Genomic DNA, 22,307 nt, shown 5'->3' with positions numbered 1-22,307 from the left:
TTTTTATTTATAATTTAATTTTTAACTGTGAAAATATTATGCTACTTTTTATTTTCAATACTTTATAGGAAAAAAATTTTGAAAACAACAAACTTTTATTACTTTCACTGTTTATTGTTATGAATAATTATAAAATAAAGAAGTTTTTAATTCTTTAAATGTAGAGTAAATTTACTTTTATCATTCAAATTTTAAACTGATTTTAAAATTTGCACCATTTTAATTCCGTTATCCAAATATTTTCTACTTGAATGTTTCGCAAGTAACGTTTTAAAATGAAAAATATATATATAGTAGGATATTAGATTAAAATAATGTTAAATTAAAATAAATTATCAATATTTTGTAATTCGATAATGAGGTTAGTGAAATATTTAGAATTATTAGAGATAAAATAAAGCTAAAACATTATTCCCTTAAAATTTTATAAGAACTATAAGGATGAATAACAGCACAATTAAGGTTGCGTACCTTTTTTTAGGTGATATTATGGAAAAAGGATGAGTACGAAAAGTAATACTAGAAAAAATCAATATGAACACATTCAGGGAATTAATAAAAAATGTACCCAAATTTGAACTCATTTAAGAGGCCAAACCTAAACTGTACCCACCGATCTTATTAACTATATCATCATAAGTCATTTTATTTTCCTACCCTCTTTATTGCGGTAATTTTGATTTTTTTTTACATAATTCAGATAATTTTATAGGATAAGTAATAAAATGAGTAAAAAATTTATTTTCATTTATCGAAATAGGTAAGTCGTGTCAAGTTGTTCCAAGAAGTCGTGTTTCGTTGACACATATTAGAATTGTGTCAAGATAATACAACTTTAGTGTAATTATATTTCACTTCAAATTATGTTAATTAGTAAAATTTAAATATGTGTGTGGTTATTTCTTCAACTAAGGTAGAATTTGTTAACTTTATTTTTAAATTGTGTATGTAAAAGTTTATTTTTTCATTTTTTTCTTGTATTATGGATTATACAATTCATAACGATTCTTACTATAACATTTCTTGCTATGCCATGTATTCCATTCGAAAGATATTTTTGGATAAAGAAATATGTTAAATACATATTATAGTAAATCAGTGTTATGAATTGTTAGTCCATAATATATTTTCAGATTTAGGAATATCTTCCACCTTCTGTAATCCAAAATTCATATTTCTTAGAGAGAAAAAATTCTGAATCTTTGTACATTTCTAAATTGTGAAATCCAAATATATCTTTTAAGGACAAAATGGTATTTTTGTTTGACCTATGGAGGTGACAGGAGAAATTATGGAGGTGTAGGAAGAAGCAGCCCACTAAGTTAGGGATTCACGTAATGCATTCCATAGGTGTGCATGGTGTTGGACTTGGGTTTGAGAGAAAAAGCCCAAAAGAGGATGTATTTGTTTTGGGGCCCGACAAAGGAAGTATCGAGAGAAGAGTTTTTAAGAAAAATATCTAATGAAAATGTTGTTTTCAATGTTGATTGACATTAGATTCATCTGCAACAAATCTTGTTTGGTTGATTCCTTGGTCTGGTCTGGGCATTGACGTTGTGAAGTGCAGGTAGGCAATGGATCCATTGCTTCCTTATTTTCATCTTATCTCAAACTCCATTTTTCACCTCATTCTCCTACTATTGCCTTTTCGGTGTTCTTCTTCACTGCCAATTCTTTCTCCAATCCCAGTTCAATTCTTCCCAAAATGAATCAATCTTTCACCCCTTTTAAAATTCGCCCAGATCTAACTATTAGTATGTTGCAATTTTCGATTTTTAATTGTTGGGCATTAGTATAAATGAGTATGGGATGAAAAATTTACATTGTTGCTGTAAATTTCTTCATTTTTTTTGCAGTGGATGGATAACATACCAGAGCACATAGTATGGGAGATATTGAGTAGGATGAAGAAGACAAACGACAGAAACGCTGTTTCTCTTGTTTGTAAACGGCTTTATTATTTGGACAATGCACAGAGGCATTGCATAAAGGTTGGGTGTGGTATGGATCCTGCAGATGAAGCTTTGACATGTCTGTGCATAAGGTTTCAGAATTTGTCCAAAGTGGAGATTACATACTCTGGATGGATGTCCAAACTGGGAAGACAATTGGATGATAAGGGCCTTCTGATTCTTGCAAAGCACAGCCCTCTACTCACTGATCTCTCCCTCAGCTACTGTACATTTATCACTGATGTTGGCCTCCGTTACTTGGCTTCTTCTTCCAAGCTCTCATCTCTGAGGCTGAATTTCACTCCAAGGATCACTGGCTGTGGCATTCTCTCTCTTGTTGTGGGTTGCAAGAACCTCTCCAGGCTTCACCTTATCAGATGCCTCAATGTGAGCAGTGTGGAGTGGCTTGAATACCTTGGCAAGCTTGGGAAGCTGGAGGATCTCTCCATCAAGAATTGCAGGGCCATTGGGGAAGGGGACTTGATTAAGCTTGGACTTGGTTGGCAGAAACTCAGAAGGTTGCAGTTTGAAGTGGATGCTAATTACCGATACATGAAGGTCTATGATCGGTTGTCTGTGGATAGGTGGCAAAAGCAGCATGTGCCTTGTGAGAATATGCTTGAACTTAGCCTGGTGAATTGCATCATCAGTCCTGGGAGAGGGCTTGCTTGTGTGTTGAGAAAGTGCAAGAACTTGCAGAAAATTCACCTGGACATGTGTGTTGGGGTTAGAGACTTTGACATTATTTGTTTGTCCCAAAGATCAAGTGACCTTCAATCGGTTTCTTTTAGAGTTCCATCGGATTTTTCACTTCCCTCATTGGTGAATAATCCATTGAGATTGACAGATGAGAGTCTGCAAGCCTTGGCTCAAAACTGCTCCAAGCTTGAAGCAGTGAGGATATCTTTTTCTGATGGGGAGTTCCCTTCATCATCCTCATTCACTTTGACTGGAATACTTTGTTTGATTAATAAATGCCCGGTTCGACACCTTGCTCTAGATCATGTTTATTCCTTCAATGATGTTGGAATGGAAGCCCTTTGTGCAGCAGAATATCTTGAAACTCTTGAACTGGTAAGGTGCCAAGAGATCAGTGATGAAGGACTACAGCTTGTGAGTCAGTTTCCCAGATTGTGCATTTTGCGGTTAAGCAAATGTTTGGGGATCTCTGATGATGGATTAAAGCCACTTATTGGATCACTGAAGTTGGATTTCTTGGCCATCGAAGATTGCCCTCAAATAACTGAAAGAGGTGTCCAAGGAGCTGCAAAGTCTGTGTCTTTCAGGCAAGACTTATCATGGATGTACTGAACCTGTTGGGGTCTTAGCTATCTTTAATGCTACTCTATATCTATATGTCGTACATCAAAATCACAGTGTCACACACATATAAATTGTGTTGTATTTATTTTGTACATCTAATTGATCAAATAGGCTTTCTGGCAGTATATTGTTTATATTATCCAAGCAAATGCTTCCTAAATTTATGAAATCGGATCATTTTGTAAACTGTAAGTTTTTGTATCTTTGAATAGCTCTAGAGCCTTTACTGTTGTTACTTCAATGTACTGAAGTGAAGCAGAAAAGTTAATCATAAAAGTAGTTTTTACTTTACAATGTTACTGTTTGATTCTCTCTGAACTAGGTATATCTTGGGGTTCGTGCACCCTATAACCTGGCCAAACACAACCGAGACAATTAGCCTTTCAAGTTTTGATTCCTTGAATTAAAACAATAAAAATATCACATAGCATTAATCCATGTTATTGTTAATGATGATTTAAGTTTTGCGTTTATGTCTAGTAAAGTTTTTGTTTTGAGATTGAGTTTCTTATGCCATTTATAGTAATTATATTCCTAACAAAAACCCCATCTGTATAGTTGATCTATTATGTCTGAAAATGTAGTATCAGACACCTTTGATTCACAATAAAATGCTATTATACTCTTTTCTTGTTTGAACTTCTGTAACATCTGTCAAATTTGTTTTCTAACGTTTGTCTAATTTCTTTATATTCATGTCCATGTATGTACAATGAATCCAATCTTGATATGCAACAAAAAAGAACACACAAAACTGACAATTTTTGGGTGAGAACATTCAGGCGAAAGATTATATGTTGTTATGTATTGCCATTTACATGGAAACAAGACATGGATACTGAAGAATATTGAAAAGAAGGAGCACAAACTGATCAAAAGAGTGCATTATTTAGACCAATTTCACAATTCCCAAGTTCTGTACATGAGTTCAAAGCACTGGAATAGGAACCTGATAAAGATGTCATTATAGCATACTTTATTAGTCTATTGTTCAAATTAATTTTTACCAACTCTTCTTTCTTTGACAGAAGCTAAGATCAGAGAACAACAAAAATGAGGCCAACACACACAAAAAAGAAGGTAAAACGGTGTATTTGATGCATCAATCTATTGATTCAGGAATGATAGGATTTAGGGTTTTAGAAAAAAAATAGACTTTTTTTCAGAAGTTTAAATTAATTTATATGCATAAGTTAAAATAATAAAAATGAAAGAAGTTAAATAAGAGAATTTTTATACATTAACTTGTTATATGGGTTGTTAATTTACTTTTATGAATCTTATAATGTCATGTCATATTTAAGAGTTTTATTTTCATGTTTTTTTTATGTTACACTTCTTAATTTACTTTTACAGTGTTGTACCTAATATCACATTTTTATAGTTTTATATAAATTTATTAATCTCTATCAATATTTTCCATAACCACGATATTTTTTTTAACTAAAATTGGTTAATTTGTTATAATAAGTAAATAAAAATGTTATTCTTCACAAAAACATTTTCATGAATACTCAAATAATCTTGTCATTTAGTGCAGGAAACTAAGGAAACGCGTGTTACTTTTAGTTTACTTTCTTACTAAGAAAACGAACTGATATAGAAATTATCACGTATTCTTGTTTAATATTTTGACAGTTTTATAGTCTTCATTAATTATTTATGTCTTTTATTGTAAAATCGTGTTTAATTTACAGTAAAAAAATAGCAGAAATTATTTTGTGGATAATAATATTTAAAGTTAAAATCAATTTAACTCATTTTATATATTGAAATTTAGTCACAAATAACAGTACTTTAATTAAATCATACTAAGTGTACTTATTTTAGTCAAAATTTTATTCTTATTAATTTACACATAAAAAATATATATATTTACAAAAAATGCTGTTTTAAAGGATATCAGTTTTGCATAACAAGCTTTAAAAAGAATTAAAAAGAAACCAGATCTTGGTAGGCAACCTCACCACAATAATTCTTGAATTATCTATATAGAACATGTAATTACATGAATGAGAAAATATTTCTATAATAAAGGACGATCGAGGGTTGCCACAAAGAATTTTGGACCATGTAGAAACCTGTGAAGAAAAAAAAAATGGAACTACACCTGATCTGTTAGGATTTCTACACTACCCTCAGATTCATGAATGAAGAAGAAAAAAACAATTTCCACATTAGTTTTGACCAAGTGGGAAATGTGAATGGTTTAACATCTACAATTACATTAGCAGAACCTAATTTGTTAGGACTGACATGCTATACCTTGTACTATCACTATTAGGCATAGTTGCAAGAATGTTGAATATCACTCAGATTTTATCTTTCATTAGCTAAGCTAATTCAATGCATGGCATTGGCGCTGAAATCCTCATCAACGGGCAAATTTAGATCAGGGAGCACGAATGAAGATTCTTGGTTACCATTCTCTTGTGCTTTGGGAGAAACATTTGCTGCATAAACAGGTGAAACGTCATGAATGGCAGTGTTTCGGGAGACTGAACTAGATGGATGACACTCTGACGTTGCAAACTGAGATGGGCCATTGACAGCTTTCCCACACACCTCAGAGGCCGTAGCAGAAGTGTTAGAGTTTTGCCGTGACACAAAATCAAGCTGTTAAAAAAGTTCAGAACATCAGATTCTAATGCACCATATCTCAGATGGGTTTATTCATCATTCAACAAGTTTTACAGATTTTAGTTGCGGAAAGGAACAGAAATTCACTGTTTATTGTTATGTTAGGAATGTGAACTAAGTATTAGCAGTGTGTTTTAGAAAGGAAGAAGATAAGGAGCTTTACCTTCACTCTCTTTAAGCTTTCATTTGTGGTTCTATGTTGCTCAACAGTGAGACGCAAGGACGCCAGTTCCTGTTCCCAAATCCACAGAATGTTAGTGAACAAACCATAAAAAAATATATCTCCAAAGGTAAGGAATGAGATCATGTTAAGCGAAAATAAACTATTTATGGAAATAAAGGCAAAATCTTACTTTTTTCAGACTTCTTCTTTCCTTCAACAACAAATCCTCGGCATCTTTTAGTTCAGCTAAGGTCTGCAGACACGACAAGCATTAAGTTTAAGATATGTTAAGCAGGCAACTGAAAACAGAAAGGGAGAACAGACAATATTTATTTTATCCATAAGTGTGATGGCAAGAGAACAGGTAAAACATGGGGGCCATGGCGTGTTATTCCAATTGTGTTAGCTGAGAAAACTAGTTAGTATTATTATAACTATACCAGGAGCTAAAAAATAAAATATAAAATCACTAGATACAGATTTTTTTGACAACATCTATAACAAAGGATATGAGATAATAACCTAAAACGCTAACAACCCATTGAGTCACGGTCTTTAATATTTATTTTCAATGTAATCAATGAAAACATGTAAACTAAGGTCACATAAGTTCAAGCCCCGTCTATCACCGCCAATAATCCGTTCTCTCTCAAATTTCTTAGGCCATATGAGAAAGAAAAATTATAAACACCCTCCACCCAGAAGTGGAGGGTGGAGGGAAGGGAAAGACAGGGTGTGGGGAAAAAAAGATGAAGAGAGAAAACAATGGATATGATACATGATATAATAGAGATGTAGAGAAAGATTGGGAGAAAGTTGTAAGAAAGTCAAAAGTATGTGTATAAGGAGTCTATGAGAATACATTGTTATAGGAAAATTCGCTGCATAGATCCTATCTACACAAGTTGGTGGTCTAGACCAATCAGTAATGGACAAGTTGGGTAGTCTAGATCTACATGATTATGTACTATATATAAAGTATAGTGTTGTATGATTTGGTCTGCTCAACTTTCTCAAACATGGTCTACAAAACTATTTATCCCGTCATGCCCCTTTTATCTGTACTTTATTCACATTCGTATAATTCTTAAATAGCATACAAATATATATTCTTTCTTATCTCATAAAATATCCTGATATACGAGCATCGCGGTTCCTATAATTAAGTGTTCCTGAAAAGTTAAATTTATGAAACACTCCAATGACTCGAATATTCTAGAATATGGGCATCGAGTAAAAGGCTCATATTTACCTTTTTTCTTCTTGACTTTCTGGTAGTGGCTGTTTCACTGGGATTAGAAACCTGCAAAATACCAAATGTAAGAGAATTCAGGATCCAGAAAATAATATGGATTTATAGAGCAAATTATTAAAATAGTACTACTAGATCTTATTTTTGGGATTGTTTCATTGGTTAAAAGCATAATCTCCCTAATTAGCAGTCACGCTCTTTATTGAACTTTTTGTTCAGTAGAGAAAAAAAACTAATTTTATTTAAATATGAGAGTTTTTAAAATATTATATCTAGCCAAATTTCTCCGTTTTAGAGAAATAATTTTTAAAAAAAAGTTAAGTTAAACAGCATAGCAGAGTAGAGATAAACAAGCAATAAATCAAACAACTTCTGAGGTTTATGATTTCATGACATCCCGAAGATCAAGGACAACAATCGAGGAACACCCATTTACACAAACCTTTTTTGGGGATCTGATACTTTTAATGTTAGTAATAATGTGAAGCCAGAAAGAAAAACTAAAAAAAGAAATGCTTCTTATAGCAGTTGCATTTGTGTCTTCTTATAGTACTACAATTACAAAAACTAACATGATCATCAAAATGTTTTTATTTATTTATATAATAATTACTAGCATCACAGTGGAGTACTGAAGGTAGCATTAATTGAAGCGTACCATATTCCAATACAAGAAAATCCTATTTATACCTTACAGTTATTACAGTGGAGTGGCTCCGTACCATCATCACAGTGATACAGAAAGAAGGAAGTTGTTTTGGGTTTGGGATGAATGGTGGAGAGAAACAAAAATGGCTCTCTTCTCAAACTGTCCATCCAAAAAGGAAGGGGTAATGCTAAATTATTTGCATGCACCCGAAGCTGCTATGCCAAATAATAAAAATGTGTTTGAAAATAAAGACATGGAGCGTTAGAGATTAATACATAACGCACACAACACAACAAGTAGCTACACATTGACCCAACCCACCGATTTGGTAACCACGTGGTCCCCATCGATTTTCGTATGGGAGCTACTAAAATCGCTATAATCGTTGGTGCCATTTAACGCACCACAATGCTACCACTTTTTTATTTATTTGTTTCTCTTTCTTCTCATTTGGTGAAGATCTAAGATTAATGAGAGATTATAGAAGTGAGTGCAATAATCATCTTATAAGTAAACTTTAAACAAAACTTTAAACATATAAAATGAGGTTTATAATCTTCATATGAAATCTACAACTTTATTTTTTGACTTTCTTAAGTACTTATTTTGGAGAACACGAAATAGATGGTACCCCATTTCATTTATTTTCCTCACACGCCACACCACTCCCTCCCCAAAACAAAAAAAATAACCACAGATTCTGACAATTCAGACCCACCAAACTACCATAAGAACAACAATTAACACCCTGTTATTCTGTGGGATAACACTTTCCAATCAAAAGCTTGGCTATTTACTTTTTCTAAGAAAAGGGAAAATCAAAACCGCATTCCTACTTTTGACTTTTTCTCATTCACTATCTTATTATTTGACATCACCACAGAGAGGCTTGCGTTGTGTTCAAATTGTGACGCGGATATCGTAACAGAAATTTGTTATACAGCATGTGAAACGACGACGCAGACCCACAAATGGAGTGGGATTAGTTCAAATAATCACTACTATTAAGTATTATTAAACCACAAACATGAAAGAGGAGAGAGAGAGAAGAGAGAGAGAGAGAGTGCGGGTGCAGGAAAAGCATCAATGGACGACGACACAGATACAAGTTTCCCACCCAACCCAACTCAACCCTACCCTACCCTTCCATGGCATCGTAATTATAAACACCAAAAAAAGCGCACAACCAGTCAACCACTACTAAACACTTCACCAAACATTATGCAGTCACAAGCAACAGAAGAAGAAGAAGAAGAAGATGAAGAAGAACATGTTCTTCCCACAATATTACACAATTACCCCTCGCAAATACCAATCTCAATCACAGTGGAAGGGCGTTTCCGTCATTAGATGGGAAAGAAGGTGTGAAGAAGAAAAGTGATTGAATCAAAAGTAGGAACCGTTCTTGTTTTGAATTCACAACACAATAGTCCAACGAACTTTCTAGAAAGGAAAAAAAACAAAATCAAAGCTAAAATTCTAAATCTGAAGTGTGAATGGCATTTTTGTTCATTCGTGATTCCAATGGAAACTGCCACGCACCAACATGCATACTCGCGCAAACGTAGCTACAGTTACGGAGCCACGCACAACAACGAAAAAGCAGTTTGGTGCTGGCCGTTTGACGCAGACACGTGAGCCACGCACGGCGGCGAGCGCGACGGGAAAGTGAAACGGAAAACAGAGAGAGAGAGAGGGGCGGAAGAGAACGAACCTTAGATCTTGAGGTTTGGGGTAGACTGGTTGGACGGCTCGACTCCTCGTAGCCGTCTAGGTTGCCGCCGCTTGCTGACGTGGCGCCGCTCCAGGAGAGCGGCGTGGTGGGGCTGGCTCTGGTGGACTCCGGTTTTTTGTGAGGCGCGTGTCGGCGGACAGATCTCGAGCGGCGCTGACGCACCGTCCAGTGGAGGTGAACAGAGAGCGGCGGCAGAGGCGGCGGAGGGGGGTGGTGGAGGCGGAGGAGAAGGTTGACGACGAGGGAATCGTCGGCGACGGCGAGGTTGACCCAGTCGTCGTCGTGGAACATCTGGTGAGGTGAGAAAAAGGGTGTTGTTGGAATGTTAAATAGGTATTAACAATGAAACGCAACAAAGATACACAGAAGAAGAAGAAAGAAGAAAGAAGAAGAAGAAGAAGTAACAGAACATTTATATAATGTCCCTGCTTCTGCTATGTTATGCTGCATATCACACTCCTCACAAATAATAATAATAATAATAATAATAATAATAAAAACAATAATATAATTTGTTTAAATTTGAAAAAAATGAAAAAAAAACTTCTTGTGATTTGTAATTGATGTGGGTGTGTGGATCATTCCTGCGGGTCCCACTTTCATTTCACGTGTCAAACAAACCTCAAGTGTTGTTGTTTTTTTTTTTTTTTTTTTTTTTATCTTCTGTAGTGTTTTATTCCATTTTTTGGTGGGAAAGAAAATAAAAAAGAAAAAATGTGATTTGAAAGAAAATAAAAAAGCATGGATGCGTGGAGCCCATTTTGTTTTCATATTCGGTCACCATTACCTTCCCACCACCTACACACACATCAAAACCTATTCTATTTATGTCTTCCCCTCAAATATTTATTTTTCTTCCAAATAACTATAACCTACTCTAACTTAATGCCATAACTTTACTCTTTTTTTATGAATTTGTAGTAATATGGTGGGATTTTATTTTTTAATAAATAAACTTTTTAGAAATTATTAAAATGGACATGGAAGTTGTGAATTTAACCTTAACTCAACTTCATAAAATCGACTTATAAGATGAGGTTTGCACTCACTCGTGACTATATATTTGTTTGGTCATAGAGGGGAAGGGTACCTGCAAAAGGTCATTCTTACGTTCAAGTTAATGTTCATGGTTGAGAGTTATAAATGTTATTAAATGTGTTCATTTGTCTTGTTATTGAATATGTATTTATAGGATCAATGCGGTCTTTGTATAAGTGTGTTCATTTTGGCGCAACCTACTGAGTTAATATTATGATTAGGAGAGAATTTCGTACACACAAGTTATGCTTAATTGATTATCTTAAAACAACGATTATACTTAGATTCATGAGATGTGTTCAGTTTGTAAAAGGTTTAATCATGTGTGCCGATGTCTGGTCAGTCATGTATAATACGTATAAGATTCATTATCTTAACACTAAGTATAAATATTTGAAAATAATAGGTTCATTGGTTATTAGAAGGTGCACAATCATTCAATAACAAAATTAAATGATTCACTTAAACTTAAGTTTTAAGAATAAGTGATTCAACAATAATCAACAACTCATATGTTACACACAAATAATAAATTAATTAATAATAGGTTGATTGATAATTAAGAAAGTATATATATATATATATATATATATATATTTATATATTGAGTTGATTGAAAACCATTGATAAAGTTGTTAATTAGGAAGAAGTTGATATGAAGTATGAAATTATTAGGGTTCCTTCTAAAAATGATTTTTATTATGTCAAAGTGCCCTAATAGTGCCTTCATTGGACAATAACATCCCTATAACCCATTATAACTTTCTATTTATAGATTCGTTTATTACGTTTAAACGTACTTTTCAGAAAGCTATTACATGCGTTGACCGTTTGCCCAAACACGGTGCTACTTTCATGGAGAACTTGTCACTCTAAAAATGTTGCACAAAAGTTATGAGTTTTGTTTATTTCAGATTTTTTTGATTTAATTTTGATTAGGAAAACGAAACTATTTTGTCATAAAATCATTTATTTATTTGTATCCTTTAATGCTTTAAATTAATAACTTTAAAAGAATTACTCACATTATTCTTTTTTAAATAGATAAAACAATATCCGTGAAGAAAAGTGCTTAAATTACACTTTGATTGACTTAAAGAGGTTTTTTATCTTTATTTCTGGAAGGTTAAATAAAGGATAAATAAAGTAAAAGAGTTTTGAGTTTGAAGTTCAAAAAAAGTGTTGCTCCTTTGGAATGCCTCCTTCCCAAGATAAGAATCTGAGTCCAAATTTCATTTCAAAACCTATTTACCTCTCTATTATTATAATATATATGTTTATTCTTTTTCCTGCAACTTTTTTTTAATCTTATTTAATTAAGAAACCTTTTTTCTTTACTTTATCCTTTTCAATTGCAAGATTAATTTCCTCTAAAGCCCAATATTTGCATATGGGCTCAAATATATAGAGTTGCAACAAGCAAATGTTTCTTTTTGTTGCATGATTTCTTTTCCCACCTTCCATACAATTTTTAATATTTTCATATTACGCAATCAAAAATTACCCAAAATATATATTAGGAAGTGAACTTTAAGCCTAATTTAACCAGTTTATAAAGTGAGGTTTGCACTCACTTATATACTATAACTCTGATACCGTATTAAAAAATGAACTTTAACTTAACTCATTTTTATAAAACAGGCTTATAAGGTGAAGTTTGCACCCACTTACATATTATGAAATGTCCTTATCTCTTATCGATGTGGATTTCTAATAATATAATTCAGAAATTTGGAATAATCTTATTTTAGATTATATAAATCTCAAATTAAGTAATTTAAAACATTGTTTTAGATTACCTAGTAATTATATAATTCTATTTAGAATTTAGAATTATATTTCAAACTATATAATAAATGTGTAATTTATAATATATTTCGGATATATATTAATAAAATTATATTAGTTATATTTTAAATTATGAAGGTAGAAGAAGAAAATATGGAGGTGGAGAAAGAAATAACCCAAAAGCCCAAATGAAATTGAAATACCCACAATTTACAGACCCATCAAACTACGCAATTTTGAATTTGGCTTCTGCTGGTAGTGGTACCCAACAATGCATAGTTTATTGAGAATTCAATTAGTGTTCAATGTTGGTAAATATTTTATCAAATACTATACGTCTTAAATATTTTTTTTAATATGTAATTTTTTTATTCAATTTATGTTTTACTTTATTTTCTTAACCAGTATTATTCATTAACATTTTGTTTTATTACTTTAGATTCTGTAATTTTAAACTTTTTTTTCTCTATTTACTCCATCGTTTTAAAACTTCGTGATACACTATGGTATTTTTCTAACTATGTCCTTATAAAATAAGAGAGAAAATACAAGTATATAATAATAAGCAAAGATCAGAAGTGTATTACAAATTTAAATAAACCTATCATAAAAATGTTATTGATTTATGGATGTATGTTAAAAACACAAGAATATAGAATTTCAACAAAACTTCATATCATGATTTATATGTAAAAAACATTGATAAAAAAGGGTTGAAATGGAGGATGTTTCATTACGTCTAATATAGTCCTACATCAGGAGTCGAGAAAAAAACAATTTTTATACTTTTTTTTTTCAATCTACCAAAGACAAAACCGTGACGGAACACCAATATTTAAAACAGATAATATCTTAAATGCAGTGATTGACTTAACGATGTTATCTATTCGATTTTATCTGCAAACACATGAAATGTCTATACATAACCAAACTAACGAATATAAACTTAAAACCTAAATACAACACTGTAATGCTATTAATAGTTGTTTAATAATGTAATTATTTATTAAAAAATACAATTGTTTCTAAACTTTATCCTAAATATATGGATAAACCATTCTGTGATAGTTTATATGTTAAGAAACGTTTGCAGTTATTTTGCCTTTGTTTTCCCCTTTTTCTATGGTTTTTATGATAAAGAGTTCACATGACATATGTGACGCTATCGCAACATGCATTTTCCTCCAAAAAGTAATTATGCAATATGCATTACATGACTATAATTATGGCTAACTTTTTTATTCATTTTTTCTTTAGATTAACTGTATTTCTTTGTTGTTTTCCCCATTTCCTTCGGCAATGGGTGAGCTGCATGTTTGGTGAAAATTACATGCCAACCCTCTGTTACAGTCACATCCTGTTACTTACCAATTATTCTATGAGTATGGTTTCAACTTCTGAGTAAAAAGAGTAGAAATAGCAGTTAAAATAAAAGCTTGATTTCACTTCCAAATTCAGTAATCTAGTGTGTATATAAACATGCATTTGGAATTGAAACATGCACACTCTACTGCTACTAATTAGGTAAACACAGATATTCTGAGATTTAATTCCAATCTATTCACAAATGACAAGGTATAATGTGTCTTTGATCATGCACTCTACTTTTATGACAAATTGCCAAACATGGGGACCCTGAAGGAGTTAGAGGACAAGTCCATAATTTGAAAAAAGAAGAGGTAAATAGGTAAAGTGAAGGCTTAGAACTTTAGGTTCCAAAAGTTGGCAAAGCAAGCACCTTAAAAAAATGCTTGCATTAATTTTTGTTGGTGTAGCATAAATGGTGATGACCCACATGCAGGTTCTGCATCTCACAAACACTGGGTGTCCCAATAACTTTTGAACTCTCCTCACTCACCTTTAGATAACTGCCACGTGATTTCAGGTTCCATGGTGCTCCCCCACCTTCTCTCTTCTATGAAATTTCTCATCATCATCGTTCATCAATCAGCAAATTAAAAATGGATTAAAAAGTCCTTTCTCGGTTTTCCTGAAAGAAGAACCTTTGTGGCTTTGTCCATTTCTGCACTGCCAAAAATCGTTTCAAAATTGAACAAGAAAAGAAAGAAGCTTCTCTTGACAACAAGTTATTCCATTCCACTCTCTCTCTCTCTCTCTCTCCTTCAATAAGGACACCCCAGATGAATCTTCTTGTTCTCTTCCTACCTGTTTGGGTGCTGAGCATTTCTCTTTCCTCACCAATTCTTCATGCTGCATCCTCCATTTCTGTTTCTCAAAATGCACAAGCTGAATCTCCAGGTACCATACCAACAGCTCATATACTTACTTTTAACATTTCTCTTTCAGTTTCTGCTCGCTCTGTGCTTGGTACTGCCTTTTATGAGTTAGCATTGGTTCTACACTACAAAATTCTGAACTTGAAACCCCAAAATACACAACCTCAATGTACAGTTTCTACTTCCTATTTTCTGTCATCATAAATTTTCCTTGAACCATGGACGGGCGTAATCATTTTCTTGATATATACATGTGTGGTTTCTGAAAAATGCAATTTTGAAAGTAAAGGATAGTAAAGTTTTCATATTTCGGAACTGAAGTCCTTGGAAAACCACAAACCTTTCACTGGCAGTCATAAATTCTGATAAAACAAAACTGTTTCCTCAATTTTGCTCTTTTAAGTAGACATTTGCATGTTCTGACTTTAAATATCTCCCAACCAACTTTTTCTTTCATATTAGATTTAATTTTTGGAATTGTAATCCCCCACCAACCTTTTCTTTGATTTGAGTTCTTATATAAGCTCGGTATATCGGTTTTAAAAAAGCTCTGGGATAAGGATTTTTAAGTGTCAGCAACTGCTATTGTGTCTGCATTTGTCCTTAATTTTCTGCTATATCAAAAAACATGGCGGAAACTGCAATTTAAAACCTTGAAATTGGTGCTTAATGAATTATTGTGTTGTCTTATGTTGGAACAGGTATTCAGGAGGTTAGAGCAGTGCACCACCAGAATTTGGATAAGAGAATTCTAATTGGGTTAGTTGCTTGTTCTGGTCTTCTTGGTGGAGTCTTCCTAATCATACTTTATGTCTGGTTCTGTCGACATAAAACCTTAAAACACTCGAGAAGTAAAAGCCAAGATACCACTGGTATGACTATTTTCTCTGGTAAAACTTTATTTGGGTTTTGTTTTTTGTACAGAGGTAATGCAAGCATAGAAAATTCCTTTTCCACTCCTCATTCATTTATTTATTGAACTTGTAGAGGCTGCAAAAGGGGAAACCTTAAGCTCGGTTAATGCTAAACTTAACTACTCTAGGATGGCAGATAAGAAGAGTTCAGTTGCTATTTTTGAGTATCAGATGTTAGAGGCTGCCACGAACAGCTTTAGCACAAGCAGTATTATAAGAGAGAGTGGTTCAAGAATCATTTACAGAGCTAATTTTGATGAGCATTTCCAGGCAGCTGTGAAGAAAGCAGACAGTGATGCTGATAAAGAATTTGAGGTGATAGTCCTTTAGAATTAGACTTGAACATGTATTTACTGGGATATGATATTTCCCTTTATAGAATTCGCCTTTAGTTGTTGCACTAAATTGCAGAATGAAGTGAGTTGGTTGAGCAAGATGCGCCATCAGAATATCATAAAACTTATGGGTTATTGTATTCATGATCAATCGAGGTTTCTTGTTTATGAACTGATGGAGAATGGGTCTCTGGAAACTCAATTGCATGGTATATTTTCATTAATGTTCATCAAGAAAAAAGGAAAAAAGTTCATGTATTGGGAACTTAATGATCATATGTTGCTCATTGGTATCAACAATTGTAGGGCCTAATCGAGGGTCATCTTTAACCTGGTATCTCAGGTTAAGAATTGCTGTTGATGTTGCCAGGTGAATTTATGATGCCTGTTCTACTTAAAAGTAATTAAGTATTCCTTGTCTGATCTATATTGTCTAATGCATATTTCGTCTGTTAGAGCATTAGAATATCTCCATGAGCACTCAAATCCTCCTGTGGTTCATCGAGACTTAAAATCTTCCAATGTTCTTCTGGATTCTAACTTTAATGCCAAGGTTAGATTGCTACTGACTTAATAATCTTGCATGTTCTCAATTAGTTAATTATATTATTCATTTTTCTGTACTGAGTTTTGTGATTCAGTTATCAGATTTTGAATTTGCTATGGTTTCTGGAATGCAACATAAGAACATGAAGATGTCAGGAACTTTAGGATACGTGGCCCCTGAGTACATATCACATGGTATACAAGAATATTTATTATCATGAAAAGACATAACATAAACCTTGCTAGACTGTTGCTTCATGCTCTTCTGTTTGATCACTTCACTTTTCTTTTGAAAATCATTTCTTTCTAAATTTTTATGTCATTCTTTTCTTGTGATTCTTTTATCCTTGTGGAAGTTGAGATTATCTATTCCATGGTACAATATCTAAACATAGGAATGGTACCTTTGTCACTGTTTCATTCTACTCCACTCCATTCCCTCATGCATTTCATTCTTCTCTATTCATCACTAGATATTCAAGCATATCCTTTGAAAACTTCAGTAGAAGCCATTAAAAGATCTTGATAGACCCTAATGATTGTGGTTATTGTATAATTTGTAAGTACCAACTTACTTTGTGGGGGTAAAAGCATATTAGTGAATTAAACTGTTTCTCCTTGTAATAGCTTTAAGCTGACTGAAACAATGAAGCTTGATCTTTCCATTTTTCCATTTTCCTTCAAAACGAACGTAACAACAACCAGCTTTTCAGGTAAACTAACTGACAAGAGCGATGTCTACGCTTTTGGGGTTGTCCTTCTAGAACTCCTAACCGGAAGAAAACCCATTGTAAACATGACCTCACACCAATATCAATCCCTTGTATCATGGGTATGTTTTCTCTCAGGCCTTCTTAGTGGAGAAATCTGAATGAAAACTCCAGTTCTGCAGTACTTGATGGTTAAAACTTTCACCTTGCAGGCCATGCCTCAGCTAACTGACAGATCGAAGCTTCCAAGTATTCTTGATCCTGTTATCAGAGACACAATGGATTGGAAGCATTTATATCAGGTTCATTGAGTAGAAGCACTGTGATCCAAATTTTGCTGCTTAATGATAAATGCAACATCTTAAGTTCATGTTAACATTCTACAGGTTGCTGCAGTGGCTGTACTCTGCGTGCAAGCAGAACCAAGTTATAGGCCATTAATAACAGACGTGCTGCACTCTCTCATCCCTTTGGTACCTGTTGAGCTTGGAGGGTCACTAAGAATTACGGAACCAATCAGCTCAGAGAACTCTCATTGATATTGGATAATTGTTGTGTTTTCATTTTTCAACTACTGTATTTCTGCAGTTTTTAAACATTTTATTATTATAATCATGGTTATTATTGTTACAAAGAGGCAAAGAGGAATATCCAAGTGTAATTATTTATGATTGCAATTTGGTTCTTCTTTTAGTCGTACACCATGCTCATATTACCATCTTCACAAGTTATGAGGACACTATAAAATTAATTTATAAAATTAATTAATTTGGTGACCGAAAAACACTCTTTTATTAAGAAGTAGACTTTAAGCCTAATAACTTTATAAAACCGACTTGCATCCAATTATATATTATAAAATACTCTAATTTCTGGATGATGTGAAATCTTCAGGAACTTACAAATCATTAATCTTAGAACACATACTGCTAGTTATTTCTTTGGGTGCATCATCTCACCTGATGATTGAGAAAAATACACGAGGTGCGAATCCTTGAGAGAATCAAACTTAATGGAAAGGAAACACGTTTCATCCAATCTGCCGTAATTGAAACAGGGTCAATTTGGCATTTTTGCTAACAAGAAACAATCTAATAAGAACACAGCACGCAAAGTTGTTTCAAGTCAAAGTCATGGAAAACAACTAGAACGAGCTAGTAAATAAGTCCAAGATTGCGTTCGCTTTGTTGTTTTTAATGTATACTCAATTTCTTGATATTCACGATTCTATGTTCTGAGTACTATAAATTATCCCGCATGCTTAATCATTGGTTTGGTTTCCACAAATAAGAACACAAGGAGAATGTAAAATTCCTCCAACCATCTTCGTAAGAATCTCATGTTTCTTCGTAGTTATCAATTTCAAGGAGTTTAGTCACTTTCAAACAACAAGTTGCTTACTCAGCTTAAGCATATTCTTTATAACTTCTAAATGGATATGATTAGAATATTTGTGATACTAATTTGGCTATAGTTTTTATTTGACAGAGAATCCCTGAATTGTTCTCGACAAACAGTGCCTGCCATCATTGAAACATTAAGATAACTTGCAGTACTACATCAAAATTTCATGTGAAGTACTCAAATTATTCCAAGCAGAATCCACAACAAATACATAACGTACAGACCACTCATCATGATTCCTTGACCATAACTGATGTTAGCATCTAACACCTGATCCGAATAAACTTCTTAATAAGAAATAACTTACGTACTTTTCTACAAGTTATTTGAACTAATTTTTTCAAAGATTGAATTACATAAATGAAGTTTTATAATATTCACTTCTTTTTCTTCTCTTTATATACTGTGATAAAACTTATTTATGTTGGCCCGTTTTATCATTTATACACACTTCAGATTATTTCCACTATGTAGTAGTGTAGATGAAGGAATAGATAATCTTATACAGTTCCATTTCATGGTTAAAAAACAATGCATTATAAAATGTCATCTTAGTAGGCATAAATGCATTCTTGGAAAAAAGACAACAAGAGAAACATGCGTAATACAGATTCAATCTACTATGCCTCATAGGAAACAATTTTTTCGATACTACCAATGAATGAAATCACTAACAGCCAAGACCACATGCCTAGTATTTTTCCTTTTACCACTTCACCTTGATGAACTACTTATATAATCTTCCTTATGAGTTTACTTACAGCTTGCTCCCATTTCTACCTCCTCCACCCGACCCTGCACTCCCAAAACACAGGGAAACCATGCTATTTTCATGCTGGATTTCGGCAAAGAATCCAAAGACCACGTTTCTTCAGATTGTCCATCGTGGTGGCCATGTTGAGCTACATGACAAACCAGTGACTGCAGCTGAGATTATGTGCCGCTATCCAAGATGTTGTGTTGCATACCCATATGTGTTCCAGCAACCATGGGCAGTTGTTGAACCAGATGAAGAGCTTGTGCTTGGACAAAAGTACTATGTAGTACCAATGAGCACAATTAGAAAGCTTCAAGGGCTTTCTCCAAGGAGCTCTCCTTCTCCTGCTCGCGAAATTGCAACCAGTTCTTCATTTGATCAACTTAGAAACACACAATCCAGCAAAGAGAAGGAAGATGATGGTATGCTCTCCACTTGTTGTGTCTTCATGAATAAAAGCACTGCAAAGCAAACAGATAACTACAAACAACATTCCAAAAATAAGATTGATATTAGGAATTTGAGTATAAATGTTAATGATAATAATGGTGGTTTATCCCATGATAATTGCTTTGTGAGCCTGTTTAATGGAGGCAGGACTAAAGCAAATGTTGGTGATATGAGAAAAGAAACAAGAACATCATCAAACAGAGCTCACCCTCGAAATGACAATATATTAGCCAGGAAGAGGACACACGATTTGACGGGTAAAGGGTTAAGAAGTTCTCCTAAGAAAGCATGGTCTTCTTCTGACCATTGGCTACCTAGTCTAGAGAGTATCACTGAAGAATGAAATAGTGGAAGTCTTGGCTGTTGATAATATTCAATAACCTACTTTCTATTTATTGGTTCTTCACAGCATATCCTATATATTGTAGGTAAAATAATGCTCCCTCAGCTGCGTGGTCTGCTGCTTCTTTCTTTTTTCGATGAGGGGCACCATAGCACTCTAATGTGTTTTTTGATGCTTGTATCTCAATAATAACCTTGAAGGTGAACCTGAGATAAACATCAACTAGTCACCCAAACAGAAAGAAAATTTATAATGATATTTTCTTTAGTCTCATCATGAGTGACAAAAACAAAAGAAATTTACTATCATAAAAGCCAATTGTTTCGATTTTATTCAAATTCTGGATGATGCTTGGTCAATCTACTGAGCAAACTTTAGTGGCAATCAATGATTAGATCAAGACAAAAGTTAAATACAAGTTGGGATGAGAATAATCTTGTGAACAAGAATTAGATTTTACATAAGATATTGTGACTTAAATTGTACAATTGAGAAGAGAATATATTAATTCGTTGTAACTCCTATATTGTGTACTATCTGCGATAATAATATTCATAATGAGAAAATTTAGAATTATTCAGCAAGAGGACAAAAGCACAAGGTAGCTGGTAAACATACATTCTCTTATGACTTGGACCTTCCTCTATGCAGCAATCAAAGATTGGGGGTTTCCAATGATTTGCAGCACATGTCTTGTACAAATTAGACCTTGCAGTTCCTTTCTTCATACCTAAGTTCAAAGGGGTCATAATCTTGACAAAAAAAGCATCTTGGAAGAAAAAAGGTAGAATTACTGAGAAAATTAAGACATCATCCAAAAGAGGCAAACCAAAGTCAAAAACAGGAAAACATTTTAATGGACTAAATCAATAACTCAATGGTTCTCTACTAACAACTTGAAGACATAGCACATTATAACCACTAATTACAATTAAAAAAAATTCGAGAAAGTGCATAAAATAGACAATTTATGTGACCCGAAAAGAGAAAATATCACCATACTTGAAATAGATTAAACATAGCAAGAGTAAAGACAAACCTTCTTGTGTCTGAGTCTGAGTTGGAGAGGTTGTTGGGGTGCCACAAGACTTGCTATTTTGGTTAGATGAAATAGAAGATGCTTCCTCAACTACAATGTTGGTCATTCCCAAGGAGGGTTCTTTGACAATATCTTTATCAGAAGCACCCAACTTCGTCCCCACTCTGGGTTTACCCTTTACAGCTTTAGCAGTAGCTCTGCTACAACCACTGTTTAACTTACCCTGCAGAAGAGAGAAAGAAAAAAATCATTTCAGAAGAGAAAAAAGACCAATCTTGCACATACCCAATTGTAAAAAACAAAAGGAAAATAGGAAAATAAAGAACCTTTGAATTGGAGGAATGATTTGGAATTAGAGAGGGTTCAATTGGAGGAAGGTGTTTGAGATTAACAGCAAGTTTTGGGACGCGCGTTTCCATGCTTATTTGTCTTGTCCTATCAAGAACTTTTGCAGTTTGAGAAGACATAATGAAAAAGATTGAAGGAACAGAGAATGAAACTTACCAAAGAAACAGTGTTTTTCAGTGTATCTATCTTTCCTTGTAAATGCAAATGCAATTCAATGAATGAGTTAGGTTCATGTTCATAATCTCTTTGAAAAGTAGGTTTTTTTGCTATGTCCCAAATAAAGAGATTAAGTTAGTTACAATTTGATAATCTTTCAGTTAAGTAAAATACTAATCTATTTCTAGATAAAATTAAACTAAGATTTAACATTATACAAGAAACTTGGTTATGAAAATCTAACATAAAAAAAATGTTAATTTCAAGTTATTTTTTCTTATTTTATTGATTTTTCTCATAACTTAACTCCTAACCAAAACATATATAAGAGATTTTAACCTAAGATAGGTGTGTAAGTGTGCACTTTTTTACAATAATAAAAAGTATATGTAATAAAAAAAAATTAATTGTGATAATGATTATTAAAATAAAATATTATTAAATTTAGATTATAAAAAAACTACATATAAATAAGTTATATTTTCTTAATTTACAATTCTAATCATATAATAAGAACAGTTTTAATCT

The 22,307-nt window shown here is 33.2% G+C and overlaps 4 protein-coding genes across 11 annotated transcripts; 2 read left to right on the top strand and 2 right to left on the bottom strand.

The window, feature by feature from the left end:
- Positions 1-1,430: 1,430 nt before the first annotated feature.
- Positions 1,431-3,461, top strand: LOC137836071 (F-box/LRR-repeat protein 14). 2 transcript variants are annotated; one of them, XM_068644892.1, is made up of 2 exons: positions 1,431-1,567; positions 1,857-3,461. In XM_068644892.1, the coding sequence occupies exon 2, from the start codon at positions 1,860-1,862 to the stop codon at positions 3,261-3,263; it is 1,404 nt and encodes a 467-aa protein (XP_068500993.1). In that variant the 5' UTR covers positions 1,431-1,567; positions 1,857-1,859; the 3' UTR covers positions 3,264-3,461. The 2 variants fall into 2 exon arrangements, with proteins under 2 accessions (XP_068500993.1, XP_068500994.1); XM_068644893.1 differs by having other exon boundaries at positions 1,490-1,754.
- A 1,764-nt stretch (positions 3,462-5,225) lies between these two features.
- Positions 5,226-10,162, bottom strand: LOC137836068 (uncharacterized). Its single transcript, XM_068644887.1, has 5 exons — positions 9,694-10,162; positions 7,331-7,381; positions 6,269-6,331; positions 6,079-6,147; positions 5,226-5,891 (listed from the first exon to the last, which is right to left on the bottom strand). The coding sequence occupies exons 1-5, from the start codon at positions 10,003-10,005 to the stop codon at positions 5,619-5,621; spliced, it is 768 nt and encodes a 255-aa protein (XP_068500988.1). The 5' UTR covers positions 10,006-10,162; the 3' UTR covers positions 5,226-5,618.
- Positions 10,163-14,311: 4,149 nt separating this feature from the next.
- On the top strand, positions 14,312-17,981 carry LOC137836067 (probable receptor-like protein kinase At1g80640). The gene is made up of 10 exons (XM_068644886.1): positions 14,312-14,799; positions 15,479-15,649; positions 15,765-16,006; positions 16,103-16,235; positions 16,333-16,396; positions 16,483-16,579; positions 16,668-16,767; positions 17,286-17,404; positions 17,495-17,584; positions 17,669-17,981. Exons 1-10 carry the CDS (start codon positions 14,682-14,684, stop codon positions 17,819-17,821), a joined length of 1,287 nt encoding a protein of 428 aa, XP_068500987.1. The 5' UTR covers positions 14,312-14,681; the 3' UTR covers positions 17,822-17,981.
- Positions 17,982-19,177: 1,196 nt separating this feature from the next.
- LOC137836069 (ribonuclease 3-like protein 1) lies at positions 19,178-21,922 on the bottom strand. 7 transcript variants are annotated; one of them, XR_011085186.1, is made up of 6 exons: positions 21,780-21,922; positions 21,602-21,720; positions 21,276-21,498; positions 20,855-20,966; positions 20,102-20,442; positions 19,178-19,923 (listed from the first exon to the last, which is right to left on the bottom strand). XR_011085186.1 is itself a non-coding variant. In XM_068644889.1 (5 exons), the coding sequence occupies exons 2-5, from the start codon at positions 21,692-21,694 to the stop codon at positions 20,286-20,288; spliced, it is 585 nt and encodes a 194-aa protein (XP_068500990.1). In that variant the 5' UTR covers positions 21,695-21,710; positions 21,780-21,918; the 3' UTR covers positions 19,178-20,285. The 7 variants fall into 7 exon arrangements, 3 of the variants coding, with proteins under 3 accessions (XP_068500990.1, XP_068500991.1, XP_068500989.1); XR_011085185.1 differs by having other exon boundaries at positions 21,602-21,710; positions 21,780-21,918; XR_011085183.1 differs by lacking the exon at positions 21,780-21,922 and having other exon boundaries at positions 21,602-21,773.
- Positions 21,923-22,307: the final 385 nt, after the last annotated feature.

Source organism: Phaseolus vulgaris, chromosome 5, assembly GCF_000499845.2.
Source record: "Phaseolus vulgaris cultivar G19833 chromosome 5, P. vulgaris v2.0, whole genome shotgun sequence".
Taxonomy (NCBI): Eukaryota; Viridiplantae; Streptophyta; class Magnoliopsida; order Fabales; family Fabaceae; genus Phaseolus; species Phaseolus vulgaris.
The sequence above is the reverse complement of the archived record's forward strand: the minus strand, read 5'-3'. Positions and strand labels throughout refer to the sequence as shown.